The sequence below is a fragment of the Myotis myotis genome, unplaced genomic scaffold, assembly GCF_014108235.1.
Source record: "Myotis myotis isolate mMyoMyo1 unplaced genomic scaffold, mMyoMyo1.p scaffold_m19_p_1, whole genome shotgun sequence".
NCBI classification, from domain to species: Eukaryota; Metazoa; Chordata; class Mammalia; order Chiroptera; family Vespertilionidae; genus Myotis; species Myotis myotis.
In genome coordinates, this window is record NW_023416313.1 from 135,987,112 (window position 1) to 136,007,495 (window position 20,384).

The window sequence follows — 20,384 nt, forward strand, 5'->3', positions numbered from 1 at the left end:
ATGATCTCACTCATTTGTGGATTATAGAGAACAACATAGACTGATGAAAAGGGACAGTCTCAAAGACTGAGAAACAGCAATCAGGCTATCAATCCCCAGAAGGAAAGTAGGGGAGGGCGGGGGTAAGGGGAAGAGATCAACCAAAGGACTTGTATACATGTATATAAGCCATACCAATGGACATGGACAACAGGGGGATGGGAGCATGAGTGTGTGTGGGGGGGGAGGTTGGGGGTTAATGGGGGGGATGAGGACACATTTGTAATACCTTAACTAATAATAAAAATAAATAAATAAATAAATAAATAAATAAATAAATAAAAGAAATAAGCCAGACAGAGGAAGACAAGTACCATGTGATTTCACTCATATGTGGAATCTAATGAACAAAATGAACTAACAAGCAAAATAAAGACCAATTCATAGAGAGCAGGCTGACAGCTGTCAGTGTGGGCTGGGTGGCTGCGTGAGGGAGTTGATAGATTGGGGGGGAAAAAAGAAAGAGAAAAAACTCATGGGCACAGACAACAGTGTGTTGATTGTGGGTGTGGGGTGGGAAGAGGTGGAGGAGAGTATAGCGGGTATAAATGGTGATGGATGGGGACTTGGCTTGGGGTGGTGAACACACAATACAATGTATAGATGATGTGTTGTAAAATTGTGCACCTGAAACCTGTATAATCTTATTAACCAGTGTCACCCCAATAAATTCAATTTAAAAAATGTTTTAACAATAACAATTGTGAGAACAAAAAGAACAAGGTAAAATTATTGAGTTTTCAAAAAAAAAAAATTATTGAGTTTTCAAGGCTTACTAGATTGAAAGCCGTAAAAACAGAATTGTCATACTGGTGCAGAAACAGCCAAAGAGACCAACAGAACAAATGAAAAAAGCTAGAAACCAGCCATCACATACATGGACATTTGAAATAAAAGAGTTATAATTACATTGGTGGGTAAACAATGGAGTATGGAGGAGTGTTGAAATTACCAAGCCATGCATTAGATCCATACATTATACCATACACAAAAGTAATTAAAGGTAGTTTATCGATTTAAATGTTAAAAAGCAAATTTTCGCCCTAACTGGTTTGGCTCAGTGGATAGAGCGTCAGCCTGCAGACTGAAGGGTCCCAGGTTCGATTCTGGCCAAGGGCATGTACCTTGATTGCGGGCACATCCCCAGTAGGGAGTGTGCAGGAGGCGGCTGATCCATGTTTCTCTCTCATGGATGTTTCTGACTTTCTATTCCTCTCCCTTCCTCTCTGTAAAAAATCAATAAAATATATTTTTTTAAAAAAGCAAATTTTCAAATTTTAAAGGAAGATACGTCTTTTCAGCTCAAAGTAGGGAAGACACAAAAAGCACATATCATAAAGGAAAGATGATAACTTTGGCTACATTAAAATGTAAAACTTTTGTTCATCAAGTCATCAAAGAGAGTTCAAAGAAATCTCACTGCCTGGATAAAAATATTTGCAAAACATTTAACCAGCAAGGCATTTGTATCCAGAATATATGAAGAACCTCTAAAATCAATGAGGGAAAGACTAACAGCCCAACATTAAGTTAAAAGACATAAACAGGCGCTTCTTAGGGAAAAAAAATCCAAACAGTCAGCAAACATCAAAAAGATGTTTCAGGCCTGGCCAGCGTGGCTCAGTGGTTGAGCATCGACCTATGAACCAGGAGGCCACTGTTCAATTTCCGGTCAGGGCACATGCCGGGGTTGTGGGATCGATCCCCAGTGTGGGGTGTGTAGGAGGCAGCCAATTGATGAGAGAGAATCTTTAAGGTTTCTATCTCTCTCTCCCTCTCCCTTCCTCTCTGAAATCAATAAAAATATATTTAAAAAAAAAAAAGATGCTTCATTTCAGTTGTAATTAGAAAAATGAAACAAGAAGATCCACCATTTTCATACTTACCTACTTTTAGTATTTTAATGATTTATAAAGATTTGGTATGTTTAAAGTAAGATAAGAATCATTATAGAACTTGTCTTATGTCCAATAGTACACTTGAAATCTTACCTAAGTTTTATTAAAAGTTATCTGTAAAATTAGCACTCTTTTTAAAGTGCAATTCAAAATAATCAGAACCTCTAGAAAAGTACGTCTATTTTTTTGCCATAAATAGAGATTTATGCCCAAAGATGTGAAAACAGATTTAGAGTCAGAAATTGATAACACAGCCCAACATTCTAACTGTACTACTGAATATGCATATTTGAGTCTTAACTTGAACATTACACTAATTTTTTTTAACTTTACTGTTATTGTTGACACTATTACAGATGTCCCCATCCATCCCCCCACCCCACTTTGCCCACCTCCACCCAGTCCCCACCCCCACTTCCCTCTGGCCATCACCTCACTATTGTGTCTCTGGGCTATGTATATATGTTCTTTGGCTAATCCCTTCACCTTCTTTCATCCAGTCCCCCTACCTCTCTCGCTTCTGACAGCTGTCTATCTGTGCCACGTATGTATGCCTCTGGTTCGTCAGTTTATTTCATTCATTAGATTCCACATATAAGTGAGATCATATGGTATTTGTCTTTCTCTAAGTGGCTTAGTATAATATTCTCCAGGTCCATCCATATTGTTGCAAAAGGTAAAAGTTCTTTCCTTTTTTCACAGCTGCATTCTATTCCATTGTGTAAATGTACTACAGCTTTTTCATCCACTCACCTACTGATGGGGACTTGAGCTATTTCCAGATCTTGGCTATTGTAAATCACACTATAGTATTTTCAGTGATGCTAGATGACATAATCATTACCAAGTCTTTTTAAGGTAACAGCTATAAAACTTCTAAAATTATCTCACTTACTAGTAGTTCTTTTCTCTGGTCCTTCCTTTGTGTCCTATTTCCAATACAGCTTCCAGTACAACTGTATTTTTTTTTAATTCACACAAGTGATGAACTAAAGTACTATTTAAATTTTTTAACTTATTTTATTTACTTTTTAGACTTCTACACTCAGAAAAGGCTTTAAAAAATGAAATTAGCTTAAAGATTAAGCAAAATAACAGTACCTCACAATGCTGGCGAGAAGCTTGAATTTCACATTCATATTTGTTCTTTACAGATTCTAAGCAGAGCTCTCTATAGATTCCTGCAACCAAACACAATTATTCTGATTATGTTCACAACAAAGTTTCAATATCACTTTCCTACAGAAATAGTCCTAACTGAATTTTCCAAGATGAATTAAGAAGAAATTGACCAGTGATTCTAACTTATTCTTTTAAAATCTAAAACTAAAAGGCTCAGCTAAGGTATATATTAAAGAAGAGTAGAAAACTAAGAGTTTAAGAACTAGGAAGAACAGAGCCAGTGTGGCTCAGTGATGAGCGTCGACTTATGAACCAGGAAGTCATGGTTCCATTCCCGGTCAGAGCTCATGCCTGGGTTGCGAGCCCGATCCCCAATAGGGGGCGCACAGGAGGCAGCCGATCAATGATTCTCATCAGTGATGTTTCTATCTGACTCTCCTCTCCTTTCCTCTCTGAATCAATTTATATATATATATATATATATATATATATATATATATATATATATATATAATTTAAGAAGAGCTAGAAAAAAACTATACTGCAAATTTTAGTTCTTACCTCATTCTTAGAATCTAGAGAATACTCCTAAAGGTTTTATAGAGAATGATCAAAATGAAAATAAAACTCTTCTCCTATGAAAAACAATCTCTGAGGACTCATAATGGAAACAGAGTAAATAAGCTCTGGTTTCATTAATCATATATGCTCAAACAACTGGATACTCTAGCCATCAAAACCGTAACCTTAAGTACTATGTATTTTTAGAGTCCAAAGCTTCCAAGAGGATTAAATGTATAAACTGATATAACAAAATTTGTGATGTTTGAATGCTCTGACCAGGCTTTACCTACAGGATGATGCTCAAGAGAGTTTAACTTAGAGGTACCAAGGCAACATGGCCACGCAAATATGCCATCGCAAAAATGGCAAAGAGCTCTAGATGTACATACTAAACTCCATGCCATAGTTGGCCCTAGAAATGTCTTTCTTGTATAGTAAAAGCAAGGGACAGATATTCAGAACTATGCCATTAGCAACACATTCATACACACTACTCTCCATACAATAAAAAACTAAAGAAAGGCCACAGACTAGAAAATTGAGTAACTGACTCAAGAAATATTTCCTAAATATCCAGTAAATCTCAGTTCTTTTAGAATGTCAAAGAAAATTACAGACATGCTTATTTTTAAGGGTGTGCTAAACCATTATGCAGACAGCAAGCAAGTTGAGTATCATCTACATATTTACATATTTAATATTAAGCACTCAAGAATAAAATTTGGATTAAGATAGGTTTAGTAAATAACAAAAAGAAACTATTATCAATAATGCATTTGGTATCACAAGTACATGAGGATCAATTAGTGTCTGAAAAAAGAAAACAATCAGCATCTTCATTCATTAAAATTCAGTTTTTAGTTTGACTATGACAAACCAAGTGACCTTTAAATGGATACATCTTTGTGATGAGTGCTAGGACACAATTCTGAGGTAGGATCCCACTTACAAACAGAAGAGTGAAATTTTAATCATACAAATACTATAGTACATTTTCATTTATTCATAGCCACAAAAGAGTTAACAATCAAAATTACCATTAAATTATCTGGTTGATGGCTGATTCCCTGTTCTCTATATCTTGATCAAACACTTTTTAATGTTTTTATAAATGAAAAAAACACCTTGTCACTCTTACGATGAAAACTACTAGGAGTATTAAAATTGGACTTTAATTGAAAATGAAACTGTGATAGTAACAGTATCTCTTAATGAAACTACTAATTGTTTCACTTGCGGAAATATCTTAACAACACTGTAACATTGTAAGCAACCTGAGGGCCTTCTTTTTGTTTGTTTTTTTGATATCCCACAGCAACAGAGAAAAGCAAGAGGCATTTAATAAATAACTGTGGGCTGATTGACAGTGACTGACAGTGAAACACTGTGGTCCACAGTGTAAATATATTTGTGATTCCATTAACAACAAATGCTCACTTGACAAACACCTTTTAAATCTGAAGAGTTCGTATTCTACTATATGAAAAAGATGTTTCACTTTCCTACCTGCTACCTTTGTACGAATTTGCATATTTTCTTGTAAAGTTGCCAGTGGTTCCAAATATTCTGGTGCTTTTCCAGCTATGACTTCTTGTAGTTTTGCATCCACCTGACTTAATCGTTCTTTATAAAGTCTTAACAAAGCAAAAATTAAGATATTAATTTAAAGAGCCCAACAAAGGCTAACAATTTACCATTTCTATATATTACCTCTTCCTAATATTCATATTCTAATAACCTACCAACTGTATTTTTGCCTTGATCTCAAGTTAAAAACTCAATTACACTATTTGACTTTATGTACTTAGTCATAAAATAATTTTTTTTCTATCTTTTTATAGATATATTACTCTTTAATGGTTAATTCACAATACAAAAAAACATAACTGAAATAACTACTTTTTGGCACTCTAGATTTTTGGATTTATTTAATTGCATAACAATAAGTTGAGTCTAACAGAAAGGTCATTTAAGCACTCAGTTTAAAAGAAACAAAGAAATCATTCTAACAACTTGAGACCTTACTAGTTGTCAAAAGAAATAGTTCCCTGGCTTCTCTCCACCTTTCCTGAAAAAGAGTCAGGAGTAAAATATTTAGCCTGCTTGATTTTAAAAAAGAACAAAGAGGAAGGAGAGTGATGAAGGTAAAGTCAATAGTACTATAGGAAATAGAAAAACTATAGAACTTGTGATCAGGCACACCAAGTTCATCCGGACTGCAACTCAAGATGCTTAATAAAGTGAGTTGTCCCATGGATAGGGAATGAAAAGGGGACAGGGGATTCCTATTGTCGAATTCGAGTCCACATACAAATATTCTAATTTGCCAGCTATCATACCAATACCTTTAGCTTATCAACGATGAGTATGTGAGATAACTCAATGTTTATTTTTGGAAATAAATTCTGCATGATAGAACTCTTTTAACAGGAAAATGTGTACATTGTCATTCTCTATGAAAGGCACTTGTAATACTAATTTTGCGGCACTTTCAAGATACCCTAAAAATTCCAAAGCAGACTAAAAATTTTAAATCATTTTGTGAATTATCTTTTTTGCCAGTTATTACTTTTATCATAGGTGAAGAATATGCCATAATATGTCACCAGGATGGCATGTAGTAACTTCCAAAAGAAACCACTGATTAAGCTTGTAGGTATAACTAGCATTGGCTTTTGAAAACATGGCACCTGGCTTTCATATAAAATTCTGCTTTTCCTCTTGAAAATATAAAGCAATACAATTAAGACAGTTAATATTGTCTATAATTGATCATTATAATTTTTTTAAATTTTTTATTGATTAAGGTATTACAAATGTGTCTTTATTCCCCCATTGTCCCCTCATTCCCCCTAGTCTTGCCCTCACCCTCATCCCCTGTTGTCTGCGTCCATCGTTTATGCTTATATGCATGCATACAAGTCCTTTGGTTGATGATCATTATAATTAGCATAGAGATTTATATAATGAATCTGAAGAGAGAAAGCAAGTTTGTGTGTTAATGAAATAAGTATTCTTTAGAATAAACAAAAAGGGAAAAAATAATCTGAGTTAACTGCCAAAATAATACAATATCATGTCTGGGTTAAATTTTTCTAAACTCAAAATACAATGATAAATAAATGATAATGTCAGAAAAGTACAACATCATAATACTTTTTGAAATTATAAATACAGCAGATCTTCAAATAACAATTTCGTTCAATGTCATTTTGTTATAACACTAATGAGGTACTATAGAAATGTAACTCTTGTTTATATTAATTAGCCTATGTTTAAATTGGTTTTGTTATATGTTATTTTGCTTAAGGTCAAAGAACCTATTGATGATGTTAAGTGAGGATTTACTGTACAACTTTAGGCAAAATGATAAAAATGTGATACAAAGGATGACTCCACCTAAAAACACCAAACTTACACAAAACATTGATAAGGTATCCTGAATAGATGTACAGCATCCTGAATGAAGAGGTATGTGAATTAGCAATATTCAATTAACTACCCTTTTAAAAAACAGATTCCTCAAAATCAGTACAATTTCTACAATCTTAAAATTCAAGTATAAACTCATCGAAGTCAAGGATCATGAGTCCCTCAGCAGCAACAATACCAGTCACAGAGTAGATGTTTAATTCATGTTTGTTGGACAATGAATATTGAAATGAATGGAAATTTGGGTGGTGTAAGTTCTTCTACCTTTTTAAGGAGGTGGAAGAACTTACCTTCCACCACTACACAAACTGCAAATGGTGAACTTTCTGCCTTATGAAAGGAGTGCTATTGTGCCCGGTAGTACTAGAACTGGAGAAGCAGGATAATTATATTACTATTATTACTATCATTACTATTATATTATTATTATCATATTAGTTTATTTCCCACCATTCTAAAGAGGATTTGAGACAGCTTACAGAGATACACAAGATAAAAATAACAAACAAGGCAAATGGGACAAGACAAAAGAGGAAGTATAAACCAGACACAAAGATTAATTTTTTTCCTATAACATATTCTAGATACCAAGTCTTTGAGAAAGAATCCTATTAAATGGTGATAATGGGTCTACTTTTAAAACTTTCAGAGTTGAATGAAGCTGGTAGGGGTAACTGGCTGTTGGATATAGTGAGACATGAGAAAGCAAAGATCAAGGCAACTGCCAGCCCCAAGATGAACAAGATTAGGTTTAATGACTTACTAGCTGCAAAGTTTTCCTATCTATACGTATAAAAGGCTAATATGCTAAGTGTCCATCCGGGTAATGGTGTCCTTCTTCTCCCTAGCAACTAGCCTCCTTGCAGTTTCTTCAGCCCAGGAATACACTTGCTTTATAGACAGGTGGAAAGATTTACACTTTAACCAAATGTCTGTGAAGTGTTTCCCTGTGCCTCATCTCATTTGATCCTCACAGAAGTCCTGAAGTAAGTAGATTGGAGACTTGATAGAATCCTATTTTCTTTTCATTAGCTGGAAAACAGAGATTTAGAAAGCTTAGAAACTTGACTCGACTGAAAAGAAGAAAGAAATGGTGGACCTTGAAAATGACTTCAGGTTTTCTCCCTGCGCAGAATATAGTCAAACACTGCTGCAGTTCAATATTTTACCCTTTGTTCTCCCTGCGTGATCTACAATAATAATCTGCTTTGTGTTGATACCTACTGCTGTGTTGCTGACAATTACCTGAAAAGGAAGTTGGGGTGCTTCACTGGGCTGGAAAAAGTTTAGCTAAATCAGAGAGCAAGTCTAATTAAGCAAGTTTATTCTATCTATAATAATAAAAGGGTAATATGCTAATTAGACCGGGCGTCATTCTGGACGTCCTACCTGACAAAGCTGGGGCTGGAGGGAAGCCAGCCGGGTCCTGGGTGCCAGAGGGAAGCTAGTGCCGGCAGCTGGGGAAAGGAAGGCCTACTCTTGCATGGATTTTTATGCATCGGGCCTCTAATCCTATCTAATAAAGAGGTAATATGCAAATTGACCATCACTCCACACACAAGATGGCCGGCAGGGGAGGGCAGTTGGGAGGAACCAGGCCTGCAGGGGAGGGCAGTTGGGGGGGGACCAGCCCTGCAGGGGAGGGCAGTTGGGGGGGACCAGCCCTGCAGGGGAGGGGAGTTCAGGGTGACCAGGTCAGCAGGGGAGGGCAGTTAGGGGATGATCAGGCTGGCAGGCAGAAGTGGTTAGGAGCAATTAGGTAGGCAGGCAGGCAGGCAAGCGATTGAGTGCCAGCAGTCCTGGATTGTGAGAGGGATCCCTGTGGGATCAGGCCTAAACCGGCAGTTGGACATCCCCCTAGGTGTCCCAGATTGAAGAGGGTGCAGGCTGGACTGAGGGACAACCCCCCCCCCAGTGCATGAATTTCGTGCACCGGGCCTCTAGTATATCCTATATAATAAAAGGCTAATATGCAAATATACCAAACAGCAGGACAATTGAACAACAGTTGCTATGACGTTCGCTAACCACCAAGGGGAGCGCATGGAACATGGCGGGCATTGGCCATGGCAGGTTGATGGAACAGGTGAGCGGGGGCACCAGACCAAGGCGGGGCACCAGTCACTGTCATCAGGGCGAGCCTCTGGTGGTTACTGAAAATTCTTTGCTCCAGTGTGCCGCGGTCCCACCCAGCGCTCACACCCACTGCCAGCGCCCAGCACCTGCCCCGATTGCCCAAGGGCTTTTCCACCTCCCCTTGCTCCTGAGGGGTGATCGGGGCAGCAGCCACCGCTCGCACCTGCTGATGGCACATGCTGCTGGTGCCGGCCCCAATCGCTCCATGCCATCAGTGGATGTGAGTGGGGCTGATGCCATCAGTGCATGGGAGCGGCAGCAGCAGGAGCAGGGCTACTGGCAGACAGGGGACCAGGGGCCACGGCGGGAGGGGCTGGGCGGGGGCGCAGAGGATGGGCCGAGACCCGCCCCTGTGCCCACCATGGCCTCGTGGCCCACAGTTCCTTTCAAGGTGCAAGAATTCATGCACTGGGCACCTAGTATATATATAAAAGCCTAAGTTGACTCGCACATGCACGATACATATAAAGCTCTCACTGGCAGCAATCTCACGTGTGTATTTCAACTTGTCATTGTCAATCGTGAATTTGGTTGACACTTCTATTATAGAGAAAGGGCGAATAGCGATATTAAAATATTTCTTCTAATTAATTTCCTTTCAATGTGCACAAATTTGTGCACCGGGCCACTAGTGTAATATATTATACTAGAGCTTTACAATAATTTTCATTTCTTGGATAACTATAAAATAAACTTTAAAAACCTAACAGGTATATCTTAATTAATTGTATGAGAATTATTCATTCATTGATTACTTGTGCTAAAATAGAAAAATACAAAATTGTTTCCTTTTTACCAGAATGATCATGGATGAACTCTTCATGTTTCCCAAATAATGGATTCTTTGGCGATCTAAACTCATTTTAATTTAATATCAATAATGTAAATATTTAGAATAAGAAAATGATACCATGTTTTTTAAAGCCAAAATTTTAAACTTTGGATGATTTCGAATTGCTTATAATAATGCATTACACTAGAATGGAATATTATCTACATATTCATCTCTATTACCAATTAAAGTTAAGACCAGAAATTGCATAAATAGCCGGATTCCTATGGTAAACAAATCTGTCCCATTTTGGCCTGTCAATTCCAGATATTAAATCAGTTTTCATCTCTTCTTTGGGCTTCTCTAGGGAAATGGTTGGGGGAAAAAGAATAAGCAGCAAAATTACAAAGAATTCATATACCAAAGTGTCTTCACACATGGAAGGTATCTATATTCTCAGAAATTTCTCTCTTTCATTTATAATTCCTAATACATAGCTATGCCCGCCACATGACATTGCCAGCAACATCTAAAGTGAAAGCTCACCTTTAAGAGTTTTTTAAAAATCTGTATCATCATCTATTTTGTTCTTTCAAACCAGTGTAGCCTATTCTCGTGTTACCAATGTTACATAAGAGTTTGGTATTATAAAGGGGAGTGGGGTGTATCTAATAAGCACCTACTACACACCAAGCAAATGGCTAAGAATTGTATACATTGCTCATTCAATAATAAAGAAGCTACTAGTATACTGTTCTAATCGGTTGAGAAAGCCTAGATGTGAAGCCTGTGCTCTTTCTACTCCACTACATTTCCTCCAAAGTAATGTGTCTTAGTGAAAGGAATATGATATCACTAGGAGGCAGAAAGCCTGGCTTAATTTATCACTGTCTGATGAACTATGGGCAAATCACTTAACCTCTCTGACCATTAATTTTCTCACAAGCAAAATGGAGATAAGACTATCTTCCAACTTTACAGAGTTACTGCCAGAAGCAAACTAAATATGCATGTAAAATCATGTATGTACTATCCAACGTTAAGATATAAACAAAAATCACTCTGCCATCTTTGGGAAATACTCTCTCTTATACTCAAATTTTTAAAATGCTACCTTTACCCAATTATTTAACAAAGGAATGAATAAAGCAGATTAGACCCAACATCCACATAGAAATCTTATTACTCCGCCCAAAAAACCTGCCTCAAAACCTTCAGTTTAGTTAATAAAGTCTTAAGCAAACAATAACAGAAGCCTCTTTCAGATCAGTCAGTCCCACAGCACACAAAGGAAAAAAACAGTTCAGAGTGAATAAAATTTCTCCTGTGCTACTATACATGTGGCATGGTTGAGATTCGGTGACAATGACCTTCTAAAGCCACTACTTACTGATCCTTGAGATCTGTAAACTGTTTTTCAAGATTGGACATTTCATCTAAACATTCCATTCTTCTTCTTTCACAATCTTCATCATCCATTTCTGTTAATAACAAAAATAAAATTAGGCACATTCCGCTCTCCCCGCTGGAGCAAGCCCATACCTTTCCCTTCCCCATCACGTCCCCCCACAGGCATGAAACTCCTAAACTCTAAGCGTCCCCATGACGCTTGCAACCAGGGGAGCAATAGGCAGCAGAAGCTCCTAACCTCCTGAACCTGCCTCTAAGGCCTCCTTTTCTGACTTCTCATTGAGCCTAAGAAGCCCCGCCCAGACTCTCTCCTGTTGCCTCTTCTATTCTAAGCCCTTCCTTGTTTTACTGTCCCTAGTTTTAACAAATGTACTCTCAAAAATCAATTAATTACTGTAATTTAATAATATTAGTTTTGCCCTAACCGGTTTGGCTCAGTGGATAGAGCGTCGGCCTGCGGACTGAACGGTCCCAGGTTCAATTCCGGTCAAGGGCACGTACCTTGGTTGCGGGCATATCCCCAGTAGAGGGTGTGCAGGAGGCAGCTGATCGATGTTTCTCTCTCATCAATGTTTCTAACTCTCTATCCCTCTCCCTTCCTTTCTGTAAAAAACCAATAAAATATTTAAAAAATATATATTAGTTTTATGCTCCAAATATATCTAAATGTTAATTCAAATGGTTAAAAAAGAAACTTTACATGAAACTTTAATATGAAGTTAGATATGCAAGGCCTCTATTAAACCTTAAGAGAAAAACAAAAACAACATTTGTCCAAAATAATTTCCACTATAGGTTTTAACCTACAATACAGATGGGAGTTAAAACTATAGCAGTCTCTAGGCCTTCTTTTCTTATTCATTTTTAAATAATTTTAAAGAGCTGACATTAAGCTATGACTATAAAGTAAATAACCTACTTTTGGTTTGTTTTCCACCAACCCATCAAAATGATTACATCCTTTAAAGGTTAATATTGCTCAAAAACACTTTTGGAATTCTTCTAGAACTGCTCATATGGCTGATTTACCAATCATATGAAAAAGAAAACTAATCTCATTTTGTTAACCACAGGATATCTTTATCTCCTTTTTAATTTTTCTTATTGAAAAATAAAAGAGAGAGAGAAGAAGGGAAAGACAGAGCAACATCGATTTGTTGCTCCACTTATTGTGTATTCATTGTTGATTCTTGTATGTACCCTGACCAGGGATCAAACCAGAAACCTTGGCATATCGGGACGACACTCTAACCAACTGAGCTACCCCATCAGGGTTCATCTGCTATTCTTATACTCCCATTGTTCCCTCTCCCCAAATTACAGTCAGTCGGTGAGAAAGAGGGAAATGAGGAGAAAAACAAGCAAACATTTTAAGAAAGACACTTAATTACCAGGTCTGTCCTATATTCCATATTTTCTATTTTTATATCATATATAATCAACACATCAAAATAACTGAAGTGTAAAATTAATCTACATCATTTCTTTAACCTTCAATGTTCTATCAGTTTCAGGTATACAGCATAGTGGAGAGCATATACTTTACAAAGTGTTCCCCTAATATTTCCAATACCCACCTGGCACCATACATAGTTAATTCAATATTATTGAATATGTTCCCTATGCCTTACTTTACATCCCCATGATTATTCTGTAACTACCAATTTGTACTTCTTACTCCCTTCACCTTTTTTACCCAATTCCCCACACTCCCTCTGGTAACCATCAGTCTGTATAAAATGATCTGCATATTGATATTCATCAAATGAAAGTCAAACTATAAGCAAGAGCTAAATTATGTACTGTTATTTTCACAGAGCAAGGAAGTAAATGATTCTTTTTTAAAAAACTTTCCTAAACCATTTAAATTATGTCTGGCTTCTAATAGCTTACTACTCAGATCTTCAAACCTTGGTCCCTCAGGATGACTCAGTCCCCAATATCTCTGCATAGCAGTTTTTCCTGTAGCCTTAGGACCTGCTCAGTATCAAGGTTTAAGAAGAATAAAACTGTGGAAGTTGAACATGTAAGCCAACAGTAGAAAAGATATGCTTTTACAAGTAGTAAAACTGCAAAATTTATTTTTACAATTTCTTTGCACTTAAAAAAGTTTGACTTATGCCCAGTCGGATGTGGCTCAGTGGTTGAGCATTGACCCAGAAACCAAGAGGTCACTTCAATTCGCAGTAGAGGCATATGACTGGGTTGTGGGCTTGATCTCCATTGGGTGGCGTGCAGGAGGCCGCTGATCAATGATTCTTTCATCATTGATGTTTCTATCTTTCTCTCCCTCTCCCTTCCTCTCTGAAATCAATAAAAAAAATATTTTTTCTTTAAAGTTTGACTTATAGCTCAAATTATTATTACATTCCTCACAAATAATAAATGTTTTCATGATTTTCTGGGATAGAATAAAAAAATAGTAAAAAGTCAGAAGAGTTAACATAAAAATTAGAGAGGGAGAATTTCAAACACTAGATGTCACTTTGTGAGATCCTAACTCCCATTCAAAAAAAAAGAACACTTGAAAATAAAATGTTTTACAGATCTAGGAAATGTATTCACAGCCTAGATGTTCTTTCTCTGTGTTCCTCACTTTTGTAATCTCTCCTACTTTCACAGCTTGCCAGATGACATCTAAAGCATGCCTCCCATCCCAGGCAGGTTCCAAAGCCACATTCCCACCTGTCAGTTGGGCACTCTAACTTAAATACACCACCATCACCTTTACTCTTCTGTCCATCCTACAACCAGTTTCTTTGCACTCATCAATCCTGTTTTGTGCTTTTAAAAATATCTTTGAGAGACTTGAGAAGCTGCTTAGCGAGGTAGAGAAAGGGGAAAAAAGGATCCCCTTATTGGAGGTGCACAAGCTGAGTGGAGTCCTAGGTCTAAGGTTGGGAACAAGGTTAGATGAGGAGCAAGTGATTAGAGGAGACCAGGAGGTGGTGAGTATGAATTCTAGAGCCGAAAATTTTTTTTAAAAAAAATATATAACTTCCATTGGACTAATAGGAACAGAGTTCCACATTGAAACTAACCTTTAAGGAAATTTATCACTTGGTGATGTATAGTTTAAAAGAATATTCACAATTTTTGGAAAAGGCTATTATATACTCCTTTATCTTTCCAACTACTTGTGTGAGACTGAATTTTCTTCATATACTTCAACCTAAAAAACATGTTGAATGAAGAAGCGGATAGAATATAGCTGACTTCTATTAAGCCAGACATGAAAGAGATTTGAAAAATGCAGAGCATGCCATTCTTCTCACTAAATTATTTTGGAAATGTAGTTGTTTTTCATAAATAATGTATTTAACATGTAAAAAAATAAAATAAAATAAAAAAATAAAAATTATCTTTGACATCTATACCTTCCTTTTCCTTTCCTAGCTCAAATCCTTCTCCCAATCGAACTGGTTTTCTCATTCTTTTGAATAAACCTTAAGCTCTGGCCTTTATACTTTTTCTTAAATTCCTCCTCCTACAGAAACACCTGACCATTACCACCCCAATCCAAATTCTACCCATTCTTCATGATAAAGAAGGCGGTCCCACCTTCTTCAACTAACCTTTGCTGCTCATCCTATTTTGAAAAGACTGCCTCCACCTCTGAATTCCAACAGCATTGTTTATAAGCATTCATTTGGCAATTTAATCAAGTGGTGACTTATGGCTGCTCTTTAATAGAGAACAGGTCATAACTATTTATTTACAGCTCACACTAAGTGCTCCACAATTAAGTCACTCACGAATGCTTATTTTGGATGGCTGTTTTACTTATTGAAATTACATACTTCCATAGGGATTTGCTTTGAAAGGGAAACCTAGAGAATGTCAGTGTTGTAACACAATGTCATCAACTTGTCATCAATCCTTGCTTTACATGGCCAAAATCAGGCTAAGAAAAAAAAAGTCTCATCCCCATCATATGGATAGAAGGGAAAAAATTCAGGTATCACAAATTCCATTTATGTTTTTAATTCGTAAAAGTTTGCAAAATTGATTTGTAGTGTTAATCTGCTCTCCCCCCTCCCACCCCCCCCCCCCCCCACACACACACACAACCCCCAAAACAAAAACACTCAAAACAGCCCAAAGTTAGAAAAGGTTGCAGGGAAGAAAAGATTTGGAGAATTTCAAAGTTGCCACAAATCAGCCAATTTATTCGCATGATTCCCAATCACCCCTTGATGTTGGGCTCTTCTCGGTCTTGAAAACTTCAGAGATGCTGTAAACAGGACAACTCCCAAGTCTCTCTCACACACACATACACGATCCCCCTCCCTGCAAGAGCACTGATTGATGTCAAGCGAGGAATGACAGGTTGACGTGAACTCTGAGGTTACATTCTATTCTAAACCATCCAAGATCCGGTACAAATCTAAGCTCGGCCCCGACAATCCACCCATGTTGAGAAGGCTTGCAGGGATGAAAAATAAGGAAAGAGGTCTGTGGTTCGGGGAGAGGAGCTATTTCCACAGCCTCCCAGACAAGCTGCGGGACATGCCCGGCCTCGGCGAGTGGATAGCCTGGGGGCACAGCCCGGGGTCCTAGGGCCAAGAGCAGACGGCGCTGCGTCTGGCTGGGCAAGCTCAGGCCCGCGTCCTGCCCCGCCCCGCCCCGCCCCGCCAACCGGGACCCGCCTGGAGCCAGACAGCGCCCCGAGACCGCCCGGGTGCAGCGGAGGGCCGGGAGCCAGTCTCCGCCCCTTCCCTCTCTCCCCGCCCCGCTCTCCCAGCAGGACGCAGCTGCCCGGCGTGCGGGGAGCGGCCTGTCGCGAGCCCGGCGCGGGGACTCGGTCCCAGCCCCGCCGGCTTGCACACCTGAGCTATCCCCATCCTCGGAGACCGACGAGCTCTCCGTGTCCTCGTCCTCGGAGCTGCTCCCCTCGTTTTCGGCATAGTCCACCTCCATCTCATCATGATGGTTGGTCTCCTTCTTATCCCCGCGGGAATGGACTGGCATTTTCCAGCCGCGCCGTCGCTTTCCACTCCCGGCGCCCAGCCCGGCCACTGCTTCTTCAACGTAGGGCGCGCCGAACGCCCCGACCCACCCAGCGGCCGAGCTAGTTCTGAACCTCTGGGCTCCGCCCCGCCTCCAGCCAGAGCCGCACAACCTAACCCAGAGGCTCAGCGCTGGGAGCTCTGCCATTGGTGGAGGCAGCCCTCAGAGCCGGGGGGCGGGGCTTGCCCTGCTCAGGTACGGTTGGTTGTCCGTAATTACAGCGCGGCCCTGCAGCTTCTGTTGGGAGTTGTAGTCCTTACAGCTCAGACCTGCAGGGGCTGCTGCCTGCCAAGCTTCAATAGCCCTGAGCACTTCTTCCCTCTGGACTTCAAGTCCCACAAGGCACGAAAGCTGACAGTCTCGATCGCAGTTTATAAACTAAACAGAAACAGATTGTGCGAATTTAGTCTGTATTTATTATTTTCCCGCCAAGTGATTGTCTGAGCTCCCTAGCTATCTAAGATGTTACTGTCAGCTGTGAAAAGGTATTTTCCGAGTGTTTTCCCTCCTCTTTGAGCCTGAGGGAACTGGAAAAACGTCTCTACCACCTAAGCAGATTTATTACCACTAATAAACTATTAAGTGTTGAATTAGTAACTGCAGACGATAGCTTACACTTTCTATGTTGCACAAAAATCTTTACATTGTTCTTGAAGCTTTTGCAATGAATAATATACAAGGAAGTTTTATCTGGGCAATTCATCTAGTATTTTTTACATTTACACCGATACAGCCCAAAGATGCCACTAGTCTTAAAACTAAAGTTTTAACTTTAGTTTTCAATAAAAAATACTTAATTGAGCTGAAACCGGTTTGGCTCAGTGGATAGAGCGTCGGCCTGCGGACTGAAAGGTCCCAGGTTCGATTCCGGTCAAGGGCATGTACCTGGGTTGCGGGCACATCCTAGTAGGAGATGTGCCGGAGGCAGCTGATCGATGTTTCTCTCTCATCAATGTTTCTAACTCTCTATCTCTCTCCCTTCCTCTCTGTAAAAAATCAATAAAATATATTTAAAAAAATACTTAATTGACTTAGTGAAATGTTGTTTCCTCAATGAGAAAGATGATACACCAGGAGGAGTCAATAAAGATCACAATCATAATAACTAAAATTAGTTGACACGTTTACTCTGTATTAGGTATCCATGGTTATATTGAATTTAATTCTGAGGTAGGTGCTATTATTATCCCTATTTTACAAATGAGGAAACTTCATTTGCAGACAAATCTAAATTGTATTTTATAAAGAGAGGGCTTTTTCTTAAAGTGCCAATTTGCTATTGAAAGACATTTCATAGAATATTGTGGATTTTACAGTATTTCCTTCTCAAACATGAGGTCCAAAGACATTTTATGGAGGATGGTAAGGGTATCCAGTGATAATTGCATTAAAGTTAGATTTAGATTTAGTGACAGAAAACATTTCAAGAGCTATCCATCTCCTACAGGGTAAAATGCAAACTAAGAGGCTTTTATTATCTAGTGTCAGTCTACTTCTCTTCTTACTATGTTCTTCATAACTAAACCCCTCAGTTGCTAAACACACAAACTTTCCCATTTCAATGTCTTTGCACATCTTATTCTCTCTGTAACCCTCTTCTACTCCTTTTCTTTTTCAAAGCCACTTTCTTTTTTAAAATATATTTTTATTGATTCCAAAGAGGAAGGGAGAGGGAGAGAGAGATGGAAACATCAATGATGAGAAAGAATCATTGATCGGCTGCCTCCTGCACACCCCCTACTGGGGATCAAGCCCGCAACCCGGGCATGTGCCCTTGACCGAAATTGAACCCAAGACCTTTCAGTCCTCAGGCCAATGCTCTATCCACTGAGCCAAACCAGCTGGGGCCAAAGCCACTTTCTTGACAACATACATCACCAGCAGCACCTCCACCCTACAGCACACACTCGTGTTCTTTCAGGCTACTTCTGTACTTTGCAACTTTGTAATTGTTTTTGTCACACTGTATTATGTAATGTTTAGCAGATACAATTTCAAAGGAATCAGTAGTCAGGCAGGTGACCTTAAAAGATGGAAACGGGAGCCTGGCCAGGTGGTTCTGTTGGTTGGAACCTAGTCTTGGGCTCCAAAAAGTGCCCTGTCCTCTCTCTCTGAAAACCAATAAAAACGTATCCTTGGGTGAGGATTATAAGACATACATATTTTTTAAAAGAAGTACATCTTTAAAAACATGGAATCTGGAAGAGTGTGAGCACATGCACATACATTATATGAGTAGTGCGTACTAAAGGGAGCAACTGCTTGTAGTTCCAGCCTGTTGTTACTACCTCAGAATTCTGGCTTAGATGTCACACCTTCCATTTTCAAGAGAAACTGGAAATTTAGATATTATGTGAAATATCCAAATTTGTAAACATTATCTCAATTGTGGATTTTGTTTTCGTTTGGTTTCATAAACTCCAGCCCAAAGAATAACAGCTGTGGGTAAAATCCCAACCTCTGTTAATGGCTGTTCTATCAGCAGCTAGCAGAGTGTGTGCAAAATAGTAACAATAGCTTAGATTTCTGGTCACTCTCTATGTGCCAAGCATTGTTATGTGCCATAAGTACATTCGTTCAGTTAATCCTCACAACTACTCCTTGAAGTAGATATGATTATGCCTCCCATTTTGCAGATGAGGAGACTAAGGCATCTCATCATACAGTACATCTTTAGGAGGTGTTTTATATGCTGCTGCTTTTCAAAGAAATACAGAAGGAACCTGAATGTGAGGCATCCTGGTTCTGCTAGCAGCCAGCCAATTAAATCTGGCAAACCACTTCATCTCTGGTCAGTTGTGAAATGAGAATGTTGCATTATATTATCTTTAACTTTTCTTACAGTTCTAAAATTCTTGCCATCATTATATTTGTATGTAAGGTAGACAGATAATAGGAGATAATGCAATTAGAGTTGCATGACAGTGTTTTGCTTAAAGGGAGTTTAGAGTTTTTCGGGTATACCCAGGAGAGGAATTGCTGGGTTGGATAGAGACTCTATTCTTAATTTTTTGCGGAATCGCCAGACTGCTTTCTATAGTGGTTGTACTAGTCTACAGTCCCACTAGCAGTAAATGAGGGTTCCCTTTTAAAAATATATATATTTTTATTGATTTCAGAAAGGAAGGGAGAGGGAGATAGAAACATCAATGATGAGAACCACTAATTGGCTGCTTTCTGCATGGCCCCACACTGGGGATCGAGCATGCAACTCATGCATGTGCCCTGACCAGGAATGGAACCATGACCTGCTTGGTTCATAGGTTGATGCTCAACCACTGAGCCACATCAGCCAGGCTGAGGGGTTCCTTTATTCCATAACCTCTCCAACACTTGTTATTGCTTGTCTTGTTGATAATGGCCACTCTAACAAGTGTGAGGTAGTATCTCATTGTAGTCTTGATTTCCATTTCCCTAATTGCTTGTGAGGTTGTATTTGCAAAGATATATGCACCCCTATGTTCATTGTAGCATTATTCATGGTGGCCAAGGCATGGAAACAACCAAAGTGTTCTATCGAGGACTGGATAAAGATGTGGTACATATACTAGTAAACAATGGAATACTACTCAGCCATAAGAAAGGATGAAATAGCGCCATTTGAAACAACATGGATGGACCTTGAGAACATTATGCTAAGTGAAATGTCAGTTATAAAAAGCTAAGAACCACATGATTTCACTCATATATGGGATATAAATTCTGAAACTCATGAACACAAATAGCAGTGTGGTGGTTGTCAGAGGGAAGGGGGTGGGGTGAAAAGGGGGAGTCTAATATATGGTGACCTGAGAAGATTTGACTTTGGGTAATGGGCACACAGTGCAATATACAGATCTTGTAACATAGAAACCCACACCTGAAACCTATATGATCACGTTGACCAATGTCACCCCCATTTTTTAAAAAAGGAGAGTTTCTCCCCAAACAGATTTTAGAAAAGATGTGTAGGGAATAAAAGCAGAATCACAAGGAAAAACATAAGGCTGGGAAAGAACATA

The 20,384-nt window shown here is 38.8% G+C and overlaps 1 protein-coding gene across 3 annotated transcripts in view; it reads right to left on the minus strand.

Annotated features, from left to right (window-relative positions):
- BRMS1L (BRMS1 like transcriptional repressor) overlaps positions 1-16,480 on the minus strand; it is a 43,263-nt gene extending 26,783 nt beyond the window's left edge. For 2 of the 3 annotated variants that reach the window (XM_036353097.1, XM_036353077.1), the window contains exons 1-4: positions 16,203-16,480; positions 11,354-11,444; positions 5,130-5,257; positions 3,039-3,118 (exon numbers count right to left, since the gene is read on the minus strand). In XM_036353097.1, coding sequence (XP_036208990.1) covers positions 3,039-3,118; positions 5,130-5,257; positions 11,354-11,444; positions 16,203-16,344 — 441 coding nt within the window. In that variant the 5' untranslated portion in view covers positions 16,345-16,480. The remainder of the gene's footprint in view (positions 1-3,038; positions 3,119-5,129; positions 5,258-11,353; positions 11,445-16,202) is intronic. The other variant, XM_036353088.1, reaches the window with a different exon arrangement.
- Positions 16,481-20,384: the final 3,904 nt, after the last annotated feature.